Genomic DNA, 17805 nt, shown 5'->3' on the forward strand with positions numbered 1-17805 from the left:
TTTTCGCATTTGATGAACATACAGCTCACAGAATACTACTCATGGATTCTAATTCTGCAATTGCTATTTGGCTCGAAGGGATATGGACATGGCTCAATATCATTTAACAAGGTTCTTCTCAATGAAACTTCACTCCACTTCAAATGGTCAGCTCAACTTGGAACTTAGTTACCTAGATTCATGCCCTCCTTCATATTTATAGACTGAGATAAGTAGTTTTTTTTTTTTAATTTCCTACAACATGAGAGCAATTAAGATTTTGTACCCTCTAAAATCCAATGGGAAAGTACAGGTGGAATTTTTTGAGTCTTTATATATCTGAGTTCTTTATATATATATCTGAGTTCTGACCTAAGTTACTCAATTCTTCCATAAAGACTACTAATGACTCTCCATCAGGTTAGATCCTGACTTATGCAGAGGATAGTGACTATCTTCCAAAGCTATATTTTATGACCCAGATGGGGGTTCTGAATTCTGTTAGAAATATATGGAAGTGAGTAAAGAAAAAAAAAGTTATTTTTCAATACAACGTTTTGGTCATTAAGAAAAAATATAATAAGGCAATATGAATTATGCACATTTCTAAAAAGTATCTAGTTTTCTTTTAGTTATTTGCTAATTTTTCCTCATACAAAACAATAAGCAGCAGAGATGATTGGCTCTCTAACTACAGGTCATTTCTCCAACCTTTATTTACCTGGTCTCCTTAGTACCAAAGTCAAAAGTGCAGAAGAAACAAGATAGGAGATTAATGCAAAGCAAAGATCCATGTATAGCACAACTTCCTACTCAATAATCTTGCCATATGTTTCAGTTCTCAATTTAGACTTTTAATCACACAGTTTGTATATAGAAGGTACTTTTTCCTCTTTTACTAATTAAATTTCCCTTGAGTAAAACTCAGAGCCATAAAAGTGAAATACAGATGTTAAAGAATTGCTAGTTTTGTTGGCTTGTTGATTAGTGAATATATGATTAAGTCTCTGCAAAGGCTTGGAGTGATGGTTAAAGACTCTCAGATGTGGCTAAAATCACAGAAGAAATATCAGTAAAAAAGAAATGTCATAAAACAAAAACAAAACTTTCTTTAGAAAAGTAAGTAACCTCTAATTTAAAAAAAAAATATCTATAAATATTCCACAATATGACTCATCAGCTGCAATAGTTTGGTAATTTGCAAGGTTCTTTTGGTTTGAATTTTTTTCTCCTCTGTATATATGCATATATGTGTGTGTCTGTGTTTTTGTGATATTATCAACATCACAGAGCAACTAAGAAAAAATGTTGAAAGTGTCATCAAAGATGAAATGACTGACAAATTTGAATACTTTTTAAGAACTATCTTTTAGGTAGGGGGAACAAACATTACAGGACACCCAACATAAAATAGACACTAATTTTCCAAAATTGTAAGAACCTTTATTTTTTAAAGATTTTAATTATTTATTCATGACACACACACAGAAAGAGGCAGAGACATAGGCAGAGGGAGAAGCAGGCTCCCCACAGGGAGCCTGATGTGGGACTCAATCCTAGGACCCTGGGATCTTGACCTGAGCCAAAGGCAGATGCTCAACCATTAAGCCACTCAGGTGCCCCTTGTAAGAAACTTTAGGTATCAGTTATATTTAATTCTAATAAGGCCACCATCAGCAATAGTTTTAACATATAAATAAATAAATACTAATGTTAGTAACAATCTGTTGTGCACCCATAACAGTATTTTGCATTGTGTTTCACAGAGCCTTGTCCTAAACTTTAAACATGCTACTCCAATTGAAAAAAATCAGCGATGGCCTAGATGGGTAACAGGTATTAAGGAGGGCACTTTTTGTGATGAGTACTGGGTGTTGTATGTAAGTGATGACTTACTGAATACTATTCCTAAAACCAATATTACACAATCTGTTGACTAGAATTTAAATAAAAATCTAAAGAAGAAAATAAAAAAGAAAAAAATCTACTCATACCTGTATTATAATCCACACTACAGCATTAAGTAGACATTTGGAGATTAACCTGACCTCTATATGCCATTTATGATCTCCTTGCAATTGCTGGAATTCATGGGATCCTTTAAAAGGTCACACTTCATCCTTCCACATCCTCAGTGTATATTGCAGTATACATATTAGCTCCTTAAGAAATGTTTTTTTTTTAATTGGATTATAAACATTTTCTCCTACTCCATAAATTGCCTCTCATTCTGTTGATAGTTTCCTTTGTTGTGAAGACATCTTTTGAAATAGTACCAGTGGCCTATTTTTGCTCTTATTGCTTTGGTTGTAAGACTCAAGAAAAGCATTATATACACCAAAGTCATAAAGATTTTCCTCTAAATTTTCTTCTAGGTTTACAATTTTAGTTCTTGCAATTTAGACTTTAATCCATATTAAGTTGATTTTTGTGTACAGGATAATATAACATAATTAATTGCCCATTTTCAATCTTTTTCATGTGAATATTGTTTGTCTAACACCATTTTTTGAAGAGACCATCTTTTCCTCATTACGTACTCTTGAAACCCTTGTCAAAACTCAGTTGACTCTATATGTGTGGATTTGTTCCTGGGCTCTCTATTCTGTTCAATTTGTCTATATGTCTGTTTTTATGCAAGCACTGTGCTGTTTTACATACAGTAGCTTTGAGATATATTTTTAAATCAGAATGTTGATTTCTTCAGCTTTGTTCTTTATTAAATTGGTTTTGGCTCTCTGGGGTCTTTTATGTATTTACATATAAATATTAGAATGTTTTTTTCTCTTTTTTTTAAAAAAAAAGATTTTATTTATTTATCCACGAGAGACACACACATAGAGAGAGAGAGGCAGAGACACAGGCAGAGGGAGAAGCAGGTTCCATGCAGGGAGCCTGACATAGGACTCCATCCTAGGACTCCAGCATCACGCCCTGGGCCAAAGGTGGCACTAAACCACTGAGCCACCCGGGCTGCCCTGTTTTTTTCTATTTTAGTAAACAATGTCATTGAAATGTCATTGAAATTTTGATAGGGGTTCCATTGAACCTGGAGATTGAATTGGGTAGTATAGACGTTTTAATAATATTAAGTCTTCCAATCCATGAACACAGAATGATTTCCATTTGTTTCTGTTCTTTCATCAGTGTTTCATAATTTTTAGTATATATAATCTTTCACTTCCTTGGTTATGTTTATTTTTAAGTATTTTATTTTTTTGATGCTATTGCAAATTGGATCTTTTTTTACTTTCTTCTTTAGATAGCTTATTATTACAAACACAACTTTTTTTAAAATTAAAGTATAATTGACATACAATGTTATACTAGTTTCAGGCGTACAATATATTGATTCAACAATTCTCTATATTACTCAGTGCTCACCATGATAAATGTAGTTACTATCTGTCACCAAACATTATTATAATATTATTGACCAAATTTCCTATGCTGTATTTCTCATCTCCATGACTATTTTATAACTGCAAGTTAGATCCCTTAATCCTCTTTATCTATTTTACCCATCCTCCATCCACTTCCCCTAGGGCAAATATCATTTTGTTATCTGTATTTAAGAATCTGTGTGACATAAGTATTGCTAAATATTTCATATAAGTTTCACTTATATGTGGAATTTAAAAAAATGAACTAAGAAGAAACAAAGTAACACAGCTGATTTTTGAATGCTGATCTTATATCTCATGAATTTACTGGATTTGTTCATTAGTTCTTTTTTTCTGAGTTTACAATAAGGGTGTAGTGTATTATTATACATACATTGTGTGGTACACATCCTAATATAAAATTTATAATAACCTATGTATAAAATATACATTTTTTTCCAGAGAGTTATTAAGCATTATCAGCAAACTACTGCCTGTGTTTTACTCATGTAGGGAAAGTGGGGGATTGATCCATTTTTCTTTGTTAGTTTTGTTTTTACTCTTAGCACAGGAATCTCTTTTTATTGAAAAATATCTAGTTTCAGATCCCTGCCTATTGGCCTTTTGTTGTTTTTTACAATGTCAAGGAACTTGGGTTAAGGGCTACCACAAAGAAGAGAAGGCAGTGATTACATATTTTCTTTACAATTGAAAGTGGCCTTTAAAGATGACAGTTGACCCTTGAACAACACAGGTTTGAACTGTGTGGTCCACTTATATGCAGATTTACAGCACAGTTCTGTAAATATATTTTTGCTTCCTCGTGTTTTCCCTAATGACATTTTTTTCTCTAGCTTACTTTATTGTAAGAATATAATATGTAACACAGATAACATATTAAAATATGTTATAATTGATTGTGTCACTGGTAATGTTTCCAATCAATGGTAGGCTACAACAGTTAAGTTTTGGGGGAGTCAAAAGTTATATGCAGATTTTCAACTGTGCAGGGTGGGTTGGCACCCCTAACCTTGGGTCAACTATACGTACACTCTGCATTATCTGGGCTAATAGTCAAGCTGACCCAAAACATATTAGCTGTCCACTTAAAATTATTTTTATGAGTTTAAAAAAAGATTTATGCCTGTGATGTTTAAAAGAAAATGACAACTTAATTTTTTTTCACTTTTTAAGAAACCAGTAGGTACTCTGAGAACAAGAGTACCTACATTTTAAAACCCAGGTGTGCAACCTATCAACTCTGTTATCTGCTTAGATAAGCTCCCTGTACTTCAACTTCCCCATCTGTTAAATGAACATAATAGAATCTACTGCATATAGTTGTGATAATTAGATTAGTCAATGTGTATAAAGTATTTAAAACTGTGGCTGGCACACAATAGAAGGCTTGCCACTATCATTTCCATGCTTTTACTACTATAGTTGCTGTTGCTGCACAAGGAGTCAACTCACTGACATCTGTTTTGGGTTCTAATACTACAAGGTGTGTGATCTTTGGTAAGTCACTTTTTTCTGCACAAGCATGAATCTAAGGTTAGGTTTACATTTAATATCGATAAGTCAGTGAGTTGACTATTAATTTTTTTTGGTTTGCTACTTACAAGTTCATGCCATCTACAAAGAAAGATAATTTTGTTTCTTTCTAATTTAAATGCCTTTTATTTTCCTTGCCTAATTTCTCTAAGACTTTCAGTACAATGTTGAATAGGAATTGCTAGAGTGGCATCCTTGCCTTGTTATAGATCTTAGAGGAAAAGCTTTAGGTTTAAAGGTTGAATATGATGTCTGTCGGCTGTGGGCTTTTCATATACAGCTTTTCTTATGTTTAGGTAAATCCCTTCTATATCTAGTGTGTTAAGAGTTTTTACCATGAAAACACCTTTAATGTTGTCAGATGATTTTTCTGCAGCTACAAACTTGATCATGTGATTTTTTTGCCATTCATTCTGTTATTGTTGTGTATCACATTATTTGTATATGTTGAAATGTCATTGTGTTTCCAGAGATAAACCCACTTAATCATGGTGTACGACCCATTTAATGTGTTGTTGAATTCATCTTAATAGCATCTTATTGAGAAATTTTTCATCCATATTCATCAGGGATATTGGCCTGTAATTTTCTTTTCTTATAGTGTTTTTACTTGGTTTTGGTATTAGAGAAATGCTGGCTTACAAAACGAGTTTGCAAGTGTTCACTTCTTTTTTTTTTTTTAATTTTTATTTATTTATGATAGTCACAGAGAGAGAGAGAGAGAGAGAGAGAGAGGCAGAGGGAGAAGCAGGCTCCATGCACCGGGAGCCTGACGTGGGATTCGATCCCGGGTCTCCAGGATCGCGCCCTGGGCCAAAGGCAGGCGCCAAACCGCTGCGCCACCCAGGGATCCCGCAAGTGTTCACTTCTTTTCTGTTTTTTGGAAGAGTTTGGGAAGAATTGGTATTGATTCTTATTTAAATGTTTGTTATAATTCACCAGCCAAGTCATCTGGTCCTGGACTTTTCATTGCTGGGAGGTTTTTGATTACTGATCAATCTCTCTCTCTCTTTTTAAAAGATTTTATTTATTTATCTATGAGAGACACAGAGAGAGAGAGGCAGAGACACAGACAGAGGGAGAAGCAGGCTCCATGAAGGGAGCCTGACATGGGACTCGATCCCGGGTCTCCAGGATCAGGCCCTGGGCTGAAGGTGGCACTAAACTGCTGAGCCACCTGGGCTGCTCTCAATCTCTTAACTCATTATTAATCAATTCAGATTTATTTTCTATTTATTCATAATGCAGTCTTAGTAGACTGTATGTTTCTAGGAATTTGTCCATTCTTTGGGGTTATCGAATATGTTGGTGTATAATTTTTCATAGTAGTTCCTTATGATCCTTTTATTTCTCCTTAAGCATCCCTTGTAAATGTCTCTTCTTCCATTTCTTATTTTGTTTGTGTTTTACCTTGTTTTCTTAGTCTGATAAAAGGTTTTCCAAGTTTGTTTATCTTTTCAGAAAGCAAGTCAGTTTTGATATTTTTCTACCATACCTTTTGTTCTTTATTTCATTCATTTCTGCTCTAATCGTTATTTCTTCCTTCTGCTACCTTTAGGCTTGGATTGTTCTTTTTATAGTTCCTTGAGTTGTAAAGTTATGTTGTTTATTTAAGATCTTGCTTCTTTTTTAATGTATGTGTTTATGCTACAAGCCTTCCTCTTAGTATGACTTTTGCTCCATCCCATATGTTTTGGTATTTTGTATTTTTATTTATCTTGAGATATTTTCTAATTTCCCTATTGATTTTTTCTTCAACCCACTGGTTATTCAAGTGTGTTGTTAAATTTCCATACATTTGTGAATAATATATGTATATAGACAGTTGATCTTTGACAAAGTTACCAAGAATATACACGAGGAAATGACAGATTCTCCAATAAATTGTTTTAAAAAAAACTGGATATGAAATTAGACCCTTATCTTATACCATATACAAAAAAAAATGAGCTCCAAATGGATTAAAGACCTAAACATAAGACCTGAAATTGTGAAACTCCTAAAAGAAAACATAGGAGAAAACATTATGACATTGGTCTTGACCACAGTTTCTGAGATTTATCATCAAAACCAGTCAACATAAGCAAAAAAATAAACTACCTCAAAAACTCCTACAACTCAGCAACAATGTGGTCCCAGGCCCTGAAGAGGCATTTCTCCAAAGTAAACATACATTGGCCAACAGACATGAAAATGTGCTTGACATCATCCCTAATAATCCCTAATCTCTTCACATTTTTCAGAAAAACAAAAGATAACAAGTGTGGGTGAGAATGTGGGGATATTGGAACCTGTGTACATTGCTGATTTGAATGGGTATATATCCAAAAGAATTGTTAACAGGATCTCAAAGAGATGACCGCACTCTCACATTCACTCTAGAATTAATCAAATAACCAAAATATGAAAATAACCTAAATTTCCATCAACAAGTGAATGGATGAAGAAAATGTGATGCATGCATACCATGGAACACTATTTGACCTTAAAAAAGAAGTAAATCCTGTTATATACATCCTGTTAAGTAAAAATAAATATGTCATGAGACAAATACTACATGATTCTACCTATATCAAACATCTAAAATAGTCAAGCTCGTAGAAATAGAGATTAGAATAGTGGTTTCCAGGGGATGGAGGGAGGAAGATATGCAGTTGCTCTTCAACAGGTACTAAGTTTCAGTTATACAAGATGGATAAGTTATAGATGAGTACATCATGTAGTAGTTAACAATACTGTACTGTGCATCTAAAAAGTCTTTAAGACCATAGATCTCATGTTAAGTGTTCTTACCATAATGAGGAAAAAAAATGAGTGTCTTAGATGGCTGACCTTGGAAGTGCTACTTAGTCTACTAAAGAATCTCTTATTTGTACTTTTTTCTTGGGAAAAGTACTTTTCTTGGCTTTTCAATCTTACAATACCACTTTTAGATATATCAAATTTTCTAAACTTTCTAAAATTTGGATTTCCTATACTATGTAGATATTTTAATAGGTGAAAACTGAGAGATTATCTCTAATACCCCTTAATGAGGAGACTGAGGACACATGAAATTGAGTAATATTTCAAGTTTTTCTAATATCTCAGTGACAGAATTTGGATGAGAATACTGGTTTTTCTTCAAATTCCCATTCCACTGTTTCTGCTTATGCCTACTAAGCAAAATTTTTGATTACTAAATTTATGTCACTCTTCACCCTTCTCACAAAGTCATTTTTAATCTAAATTTTCTTTGATAGCTGTATATAAAAGGAGAAATGGAATCAGTATTTTCAGGCTTTATTGGAGACAAAATAAATTAATGCTCTAATCAAGACATTAAAAACACACATATTTTAAATCTCAGGAAAAATATATTTGATATGTAAATGTAGCCTTTCCTGGTGTCAATGAATATTTTTTAATTTCATCATTAATATGAGTTAAATGTCCAAGAAAACTGATCTTGTTATTTTTTTGCTTCACATAGAGCTCACTTTTAGTCTTGAACACATAAATTCTTATAAATACACTTAAAGATAGGGTCAGTATATTTTCAAGTAGAACTTATACAACATGTGTAAATGTAAATGAAGATTAAAACAATTTTAATTATAATAAATTGATCTCTAAATTTCAAGAGAAATAAGATTTTCTTGCAACAAATCTGGATGAATTATACACTGTCTTTTTTTCTTGCAATAAAATTTTCTAATTTAAAGATAATATATTTTAGTTTATTAGTTTGATAGGGGTTATTTACTACCAAAGAAATAAGAAAAATCAAGTCTATTACTGTAACATTTCTGAAGACTGAAATTATGACAAAATAAAAAGTTTAAAATAAGCTACTGATAACTAAAATGTTCTGACTCAGGCATCATCACTCTTCAAATGCTACATTCTTTGTATTTGAGAAAAAATATCTTGACAAAATTAAGCACTGTCTCATATATATTATTTCAGACATATTATTATGTGCTAATGTATCTGTACAAACAAATTAATTCTTTCTTCAACATTTTTGTGAATTTTTGCAGCTATCTATAAAATATTCATGATGCATGGATATCCTATGACAAGGCTCTTAATTAAAAAAAATAAAAAGTATGGTTATTGGTCCTTATTGATCCTGTAACTCTTATTACATATGCAATCTCTATATATTAAATCATCATATAGAATAATTATTGGAATAAAATTGGCTTTGAATTCCTAAGTTCTAGAGACAATAATTTATTTTCTTTTCACTAAATTGAAACAATTTTTTGTATTGCATAGACACTACTATGAAGGAAAACATTTGCAGTAGAGACATTGTTTAGGAAGAGTGAAGTAATAATACCCAAGGTACATCAAATTCTAAATTTAGAAATATAGGTGTAGTTTGGGTGGTGTAAATTTTTATTCCATTAACACTGGCTACAAAATCCCCAGAAGCAATCATTAATTCTATCTCTGTAATGCTGTATCATGTAGAGAATGTTTTAAGAAAAGAAGATCCTAAACAGCATAGAGATAATTGAGAACATGAGCATGGAAAAACTAAGAAGGAAAGATATACAGAAAAAGGAAATCTTAAAGGTCCTTCCAAAAGTACAACAGAACTTTGGCAATGAAGACTTTTCAAGGTTTTATAATTTAAAATCTATGATATGTACTAAATTTTAATTATGCTGAATTTTAATAATTTTTAATGATATATGAGAAACTATCACTTAGCTCTTATGTGATCCTTATCTGCTGGGCATTCCAATTTCATCAAAATATTCTCTGTCCAATCTTTGTGGACTATGCATTAGCTTTTGCAATGAGTTAAAATGTCTTTAAATTATCATCAGTTCAATTTTCTTGATTTAGAAACACATTATTAGCACTACAAAGATTAATTTAAAATAGTGAACTTATTTGCATGGAAAAAATTAATAGATTTTCCATTCTGACTACAATTAATTCATGTAACTATACAGAGTAGAGCTGTACATATCATGTACCCCATAAATATCTTCCTGTATATTCTAGAGAAAGTAGAAGTAACAGAGATATTTTAAAAATCTAGATTTCATTACTAGATAACTGTCAGAATTTATGATCCACTAATAAAAGGGGATTGACTCATAGTTCAGTCATTCTGGAATTGTATATATAATTACATTTCCTAAAAAAAAAAGAAATGCATGAGTTCCTTCTATTCACTCAAGTGCTAATTAAACTTAATTTATGCTTTTTGGTAAGACATATGTCACATACTGAAAAACAGAAATTATTTAGACTGTTATATTTTTATATTTTTATTTATCACATCATTATGCCATTAAAAAGACTGCAGTTGGTAAAAAATAAAAAAAAATGTTTTTTCTCTATATATTCAATGTTGAACTTAATGTGAATCATTAAAAAGTACCATTGTATATGAAAATAACATTTTACATTCTAGAAGTGTGAATAAATATTATAATCTAGTTGTTTGAAAAGACTATATATTTGTTTTATTAATTGAGTAGTTGTAAAAATTCAGAAAATCTTTTTATATCTATGGTTCAATTCCATTTCAGAAACATAAATAATAATAATAATAAAATACAGTTAAATTTTTTCAAAAAACTCTTACATACACTTAAAATATATATCACTACTTGTGTATATATTCAATTTTATTTCGAGGAGGTATCAAGTACTATTAATTTAAAAAGCAAATAACAATCACTGAAAAGAGACAGAAAAGTTAGAAATCATTTACTGAGAAGGCATAGACCACTTTACTGTCTAGCCAGGAAATTCTGTAAAACCAACGGCAAAATCCAAAAATATTTCAATGCCATAATCATATGTCAAACCACTAATCAAATACTTAATCTACAAAATATTTCCAAATTGAAATAACAGCAATAGCAAAATCAACTAATATTTATTGGCTACAATTTGCTAAACACTTTTCTTGTATTGTCATTTAATACTCATAAAAATCCAAATACGTCACCTGTTTAACTGAAGCACAGAGAGGTTAAGTAACAGAAGTAAATTTTAATGGTAAAACCAGGATTTCAATCTGAATTCAAATCTCATTGGATACAAGGACTTCGACCATGATTTTGTGTCTTAATTGTTCTGAGATTTGGGGGAATTTTCTTTAATATCTCGGCATTAGTTTCTTCATAGTATCATTTCTGTATCTGCAAAAATGTACAGCTTTGTTAAAATGACACAAAATTACATCATGTGTAATGTTCCCACTATATAATTTCTTTAAAAAGGCAATTATTCAATGCTTAATTGCTTGGGTCCATTAGTCTTAAAGAAACCTGTCCTGCTACTACTCTTCCCATTCCCTACATCTTTTAGTGTGTCTCTTCATAAACATTGCACTCAAATTAGCAAGTTACATGAAAGGTATTTGCAGGAATATGCTATAGAGAACAAAAATATGGAAATTGAAAATATGCATTTGAATCCTAGTTCATCCATTGTGTATCATGAAAGAGGGACAAAGAAAAGAATATAAAACACTGGGCCCAAAGCAGAATGGAAAAATATCATCTCACATCCAAATGGCACTGATTCTAAAAAGCATTAGAAAAAGAATGAATTATGCCTGGAAAAAGGTAAAGATAAAGATTCATCTATTTATCTACCTAAAATATTTTAAGGATAAAACTTTATGAAAGTAAAATAAAATTTATGATGGATTTAGCATATAACTCATGATACACAGAAATACTTATTAAATACTACACTGAAATTATCTTTTATTATAAAAGGGCACGAAACTAGTATTTTGTTCTACTTTTATGAAATGTAACTTTCATTAAAATTGATAGCATATACAATGAAAAGACATGCAAAATTCAGGTGGTTCTATGCATATATACAGTATGTGTATATGTTTGTGTATATATGTGATGCTTATGTGTGTACATGCATGTGTTCTGCTTCAGAAATGTTACATTAGAATTTTAGGTTGATTCTTTGGAACTCTTTATTCTAGACATATATAAGCATCTTTAAAAAATTAAAAGCATGTATAAATAGACTTCAGAATCTGGGAGTAAACTTGGCAGAGGTAAAGGTTTTCTAGAGAAATTTCTTGTAAGCCAGTAAGCACTTACAGAGTTGAAAAAACCATCACTCCAATATAAGATAGAATTACTCAGAATAAATTGTGTTTAGTAACCATAACTTTCTTAGAAGTCCATGATGGGACAAGTTTAACCACATTTGTTTGTGCGACCTAGTTACTTTTTTTCAGGACATATGTGTGTTGGAATAATTGAAGACAAGCTAACAAACTGGCAAGTCAGACAAACTTTAAAAATACTTTACGTAAAATTCTCTCTCTTTCCCTCTGTGTGTGTGTTTCTATATCTCTTTCCAATACCCATTTATTTTTTTTCTATATTTAGAGTAGTTGTTATGGATTGGTAAAGATAGGGCAACGCCTTTGGGTAGTTCGCTCTACTTAGCAAATTAGAATCTTGAACTCTAAAAGAATGAGGGTGAGACATCTGAATCCCAGAAGCACATTCTGGTTAGCCCTACAATTATCAAGTATAGTTTGATGTGAACAAATATTCCAAAACTCATGAAAAATAGACATCTTATATGTCTCTATAGTATTTCATATAAATGTTACGTTTCACATTAAACAATAAGCAGCTATTACAAGTATTTTCCATATCAATAAAAATCAATAAAATTTTATCAATAAAAATTAAAAATAATTATACAGTGACAGATTTTAAAAACTGTAGGTTAATACAAAAAGATCACTGATATAGATATTTTAAATAAATTAAAAGACTCATTAACAGAGAAATTAAAGTTTGAAATGAAAGGGATCACTGCCAATAACATATGTTTCAGTTTACCAGGAAAATATGATGATTCTAATCTTTTGTACAACTAATAAAAGCATCTCAAAAATATAAAGCAAAAATTGATTGAGTTAAAAAGAGATGGGGCAGCCCGGTTGCTCAGCGGTTTAGCTCCGCCTTTAGCTCAGAGCCTGATCCTGGAGGCCCGGGATGGAGTCCCACGTCGGGCTCCCCGCATGGACCCTGTTTCTCCCTCTGCCTGTATCTCTGCCTCTCTGTGTGTGTCTCTCATGAATGAATAAATACAATAAAAAAAAAAAGAGAGAGACATAGATCCAACATCCTATTGGGAAAATTTAATTCATGTCTCTCTGGAATGAATAGACAATAAATATCAGTAAGAATTTTAAAAATTCAAAATAGCGAACACCTATATATACTAGATAAATCTATAACTTCATACCTAATAACTAAGAAAACATATACTTTTTTCTCCATTATGCAAGGTCCATTCATGAAAAATAGTTTCATTAATAACAACAAAAAAAGTCTCATTCAAAGCTTAAGGCAAAACTCAAAAAATGAAAAAAAATCATTAGTTGCAAATTAATTAAATTAAAAATCAAGAATATACATAATTTAGGAAGATTCTAATTGGAAATTAATAACTATCCATTTATAAATAAAGGAATAATGTATTTTTAACGAAAGCGTAAAGAAAAAGTAATGACAAAACTGTGTAATAAATCTTGTGGATCTAATTAAAATTGGAGAAGAGGGGTGCCTGGGTGGCTCAGTGTGTTAAGCATTTGACTTCAGCTCAGGTTATGATCAGATGGGGATTCTGCTTCTCCCTCTTCTTCACTCAACTCCCTACCTACCCAGCTCATGTTCTTTCTCTCTCTCTCTCAACCTAAATAAAGTAAGATCTTAAAAAAAAATTACAGTAGAGAACTTTCTATAATGCAACTTAAGAAATTAGAAAAACTAAATACAATGTAAATTTCAAAGAACAAAAAGAAATCATAAATAAATTTTAAAATATAAGATCAACATATCCATAAAACTGAGCTTCTTAAAAAAATAAGATTCATTACCCTTTAACATTTACCAACTAAGATTGATGAGGAAAGAGAGAAGGCAAAAAAACAGACCATATTAGGAAAGTAAAACATGTATGAAAACAGTGGAAACCTATATTTTAAAAATAACAGATAAACTGTGATTTCTTTATCCCAATAAATTTGAAAACTTATACTTCCCAAGAAAACATAATATTTGTCAAACCTGACTCAAAACAAAAAGCTTTAATATTACTCTCATGTCAAAACCCAATATGATTTTTAATAATTGTCCTATGAAAAATGGCAGGTCCAAGTAGTATTACCTACTAACATTCAAGGAACAAATCACATTTACCACAAGTATTTCAAAGTCCAGAAAGGGAACATATCTATATTACTTTAACCAAATCTCCTAACCTTGGTACCAACTCTAATAGAGACAATATTCAAATTAGAATTATAAGCAATTCTCACATATAAACACAGATACAAATATATTAAATATCCTCAAACCAAATTAAGAACAAATAAAGGTGATAATACACCTTGAATAATTTAACTTTACAGCAATTTATTGTTTTCCAGTATTAGAAAAAAACCAATTTAAAAGGATTAATTTGTGAGAAAATCAAGTAATCATCCCAATAGTCACCAAAATGAGGATTAAGGAATCACAACTTTCATTATTTTCAAAAAAAAATTTTACTAAGAAAAGCAGAAAATAGAATGTTCTTAACCTGATAATCCTTAACTATTGCAAAACTTGAAACAAATACATAATATGAAATATTTAAAATATTTATGTTATTACCAGAAACAAGTAAAAAGCATCCATTCTTACTGATATTATTTCTTATTCTGCTGGAGACATTGTCTAGTGCAATAAATTAAGTAAAGAAAATAGATAGGTGGATGGGAAAAAACATGTCAGTTCTTAATTTTTAAATTATTAAAATTAACAATGGAGCATTTGTATACAAATTGATATTTGAAATTTTACTGCACTTTCATATTAAAACTACAAGCATTTCTAACAACTAATTAAAATATATCACTTTACATAGCACCAAAAATTTTAATGTACCTAAGAGGTAAAATTTAAGAAAATGTGGACAAAACTTTTACAGGAAAAAAAATGCATTTATAATATTTATATATAATTTATATATTTTATGTATAGGTTATTTTTAGTATACATACAATGTAATTATATATATTTAAAGCAATATTAATAAATCAAGAGATATCACATACTCGTAAATTAGAAAACTTAATACTACATTTATAAAAAATGATATAGAAATTCAATTTAATTCCAATCAAAACGCCAATAGGATTTGGTGGAAATTAACAAACACATTATAAATTTTAAGTTGTAAAAGGCCAAAAATAGTCTAGGAATTCCCAAAGACCAAGATACCCACCAGATAATTATCAAGTATCATTTCCAAAGATGCCATAATTATGGCAATATAATATGACAGTGCTTTAAGCTAATCCAAAATATTTTCAACACATATGACTGCACAATTTAGGACTGGTATTATACATAGGATTTCTATAAACTTATCAAAAAAATCCCATGAAGTATCAAGAAGATAAATGGACATACACAGGGACATGTGGGTGGCTTAGTTCATTGAGCATTTGCCTTTGGCTCAAGTCATGATCCTGGGATCCCAAGATGGAGTCTCACATCGGGCTCCCCTCAGGGAGTCTACTTCTCCCTCTGCCTGTGTCTCTGCCTCTCTGTGTCTCCCATGAATGAATAAATAAAATCTTTTTAAAAAATGGAAATACACAGAGGCAATTTACAGAAAAGGGAATATGAAAGCCCTAAAATTATAGTATGATATCATGTATATAAATATCAAATTCATGCAACTTCAAATATAATTTTTAGGAATTCATATATGTGTGATGACATTCTAAACACAGACAAAATATAAAACAAAATTGAGGCTAGCAGTCTTTTAGGAGAAACACAAAGGTGCTCTGGCTAATTTTCAGTAAGTATATGCAATATTTTTAATATTTGGTATCTAAATGCCACATGGGAAGATGAAGGGCTCTGTTGATCCAATTCTATGCCATCATTTTAATCACCATCTCTCCTTACTTGCCTTTTGTATACACACGTAGATTGTCAAAATAATTTTGACTGTTGTCTCACACATAAGATCACAACTGGGGTTAAAAAGAGTATGAATCATTGCAGGAATCAAAATGTGCTTATATCTGGAACATCAGAGGTCACAGATCTATTTATGGATAGAGGTATATAGGTTACTTTCCTGAGATGAAGACATTTTCTCCTTGAGGAATTAGAATACAGAAGAATTTCTTTTTTTTTTTTTTTCAGAAATTTTGAAGTATTATTTTGAGAACTCAGGCCTTTTCTAGGGCCAAGTAAGATGTATCTCACATCAAACTTATCTCACATTTGGCTTTTAGTATTAAGGGGAAGATAAAGTCCATCAAGTCCTTTGTGTGAGATTTCTTTTGAAGTATTAGGTATTGATAATTGGAAATCCAAATTATTTTTCTAGATGGCTTTTCTTAAATTCTTTTCTTCATGAAATGCTAGGGTCTGTTATTTACGACTGCAACATGAAAATAAGAGCCAAAAATGCATTCTGGTTGTTTTGGAGCAATGAAGTTTAACTAAGATCCAGTTTATGAAAAATCTGATGGATAAAAATTGTGAGAAAGAACATACAGCACACTTTTCATTAAAATTCTTAAGCCTGAGGGAATGTGCCAACTGGAACTGAATTCATACCACGGGATAAATCCTGCATTATCGAATATCTTCTTATATATCCATATCTTATAAATATAATGTTGCTGCCATGCAACTATGGAGATGCTCAATAAAAATCATTTCATCTGGAAGATGACCAAGTATGGAGCTCCTGCAGATAGAAGCTATGGGGTAAATTGACCCAAAGAAAGGGATTACGAAGTGTAAATGTGAGATGAAAAGAAAGAAGTTTCTTTTCTGCCATCAGCTTTTGCGATGTTTTCTATCCACTTTTTCTTTCAAATTCTTGCCAAAATTAATTTAAATTGATATTTGTTTTCCAAATATAGTAATGTATGCATGTGATGCTTACTGGTCATAATCCTGTAGAAGAGGAAGGGTCAGTGGCAGAATTAATTCTGAGAAATGTGCTCTAGAAAATTTTTCCAATTCTTCTCTGGCCAGAATGTTACCACTACTATTGATTACTGCATAAAGAAATCCACTCTGCAAGCCCAGCAACCCTCTGTTTGTGACTCCTGCTATATCTATCCTGCTCTATTCCTATCTTGAAGAAAGGGCATGGTTCTCTGTATATCTAGAGTTGGATTTTCATTTCTCATTGTTCTTACCAGGGATACAGCATCTTAAACTCTGCTGGACTACCCCACTGACACTGATTCTGATTTAGAATTTTTCAAAAATAGGATGTTTTTATGTTTCTTGATTTGGTGATGCTGCCAGAAATTGTTTCTGCCACTAATAGCAGAAGAAAGAAAATGACATTGATATCACTAATTTCTCATTTCTGTTCTGCCATATATGCCCAGGGGTGTATCACTTCCCCCCACTAGAATGGATTATAAAACCTGGACTTGATATAAGAGAAGATGTCTACCCCTGTAGTCCAAAGTTTGCCTCATATTCTGCTCTATTTTCCAGGATGATTAAGAACAGATTAATCCATTCTCTTCAGTTGAAAATCCTCTATCCCCAATGTCTGAGCTATTTACAAGATTCCAATGGGGGGACAAAAGTACATTTCTCATGCAAAGTTCATAATTTTCTAAGGTAGTTGAATCTTTTAGTCAATTAAAAAAATCCAGTACACTAGAAGTCTAGTATACTTTTGTCAGGAAATATAACAGGCATATATTCAAATTAGCCTAGATCAATAAAAATGACAACTATTGGAAGGATTCAGAGATATTGTTCAGAACCCAGGACAGAAATGTGACAAGAATCCACGAGACTCTAGATCCAGGACACAGAATGTTGAGAACTGAGGC

General features: G+C 31.4%; 1 protein-coding gene across 4 annotated transcripts in view; it reads left to right on the forward strand.

Annotated features, from left to right (window-relative positions):
* The window catches only part of LOC144322564 (uncharacterized), a 62108-nt gene that overhangs the window by 5382 nt on the left and 38921 nt on the right, over positions 1-17805 (forward strand). For all 4 annotated transcript variants that reach the window (XR_013388178.1, XM_077912751.1, XM_077912753.1 and 1 more), the window contains 3 exons: positions 1746-1815; positions 4806-4880; positions 11355-11500. Coding sequence is in view for 3 of the 4 variants with exons in the window: in XM_077912751.1 (XP_077768877.1) it covers positions 1746-1815; positions 4806-4880; positions 11355-11500 (291 nt within the window). In the remaining variant the exon portion in view is untranslated. The remainder of the gene's footprint in view (positions 1-1745; positions 1816-4805; positions 4881-11354; positions 11501-17805) is intronic.

This window comes from Canis aureus, chromosome 10 (assembly GCF_053574225.1).
Source record: "Canis aureus isolate CA01 chromosome 10, VMU_Caureus_v.1.0, whole genome shotgun sequence".
NCBI classification, from domain to species: domain Eukaryota; kingdom Metazoa; phylum Chordata; class Mammalia; order Carnivora; family Canidae; genus Canis; species Canis aureus.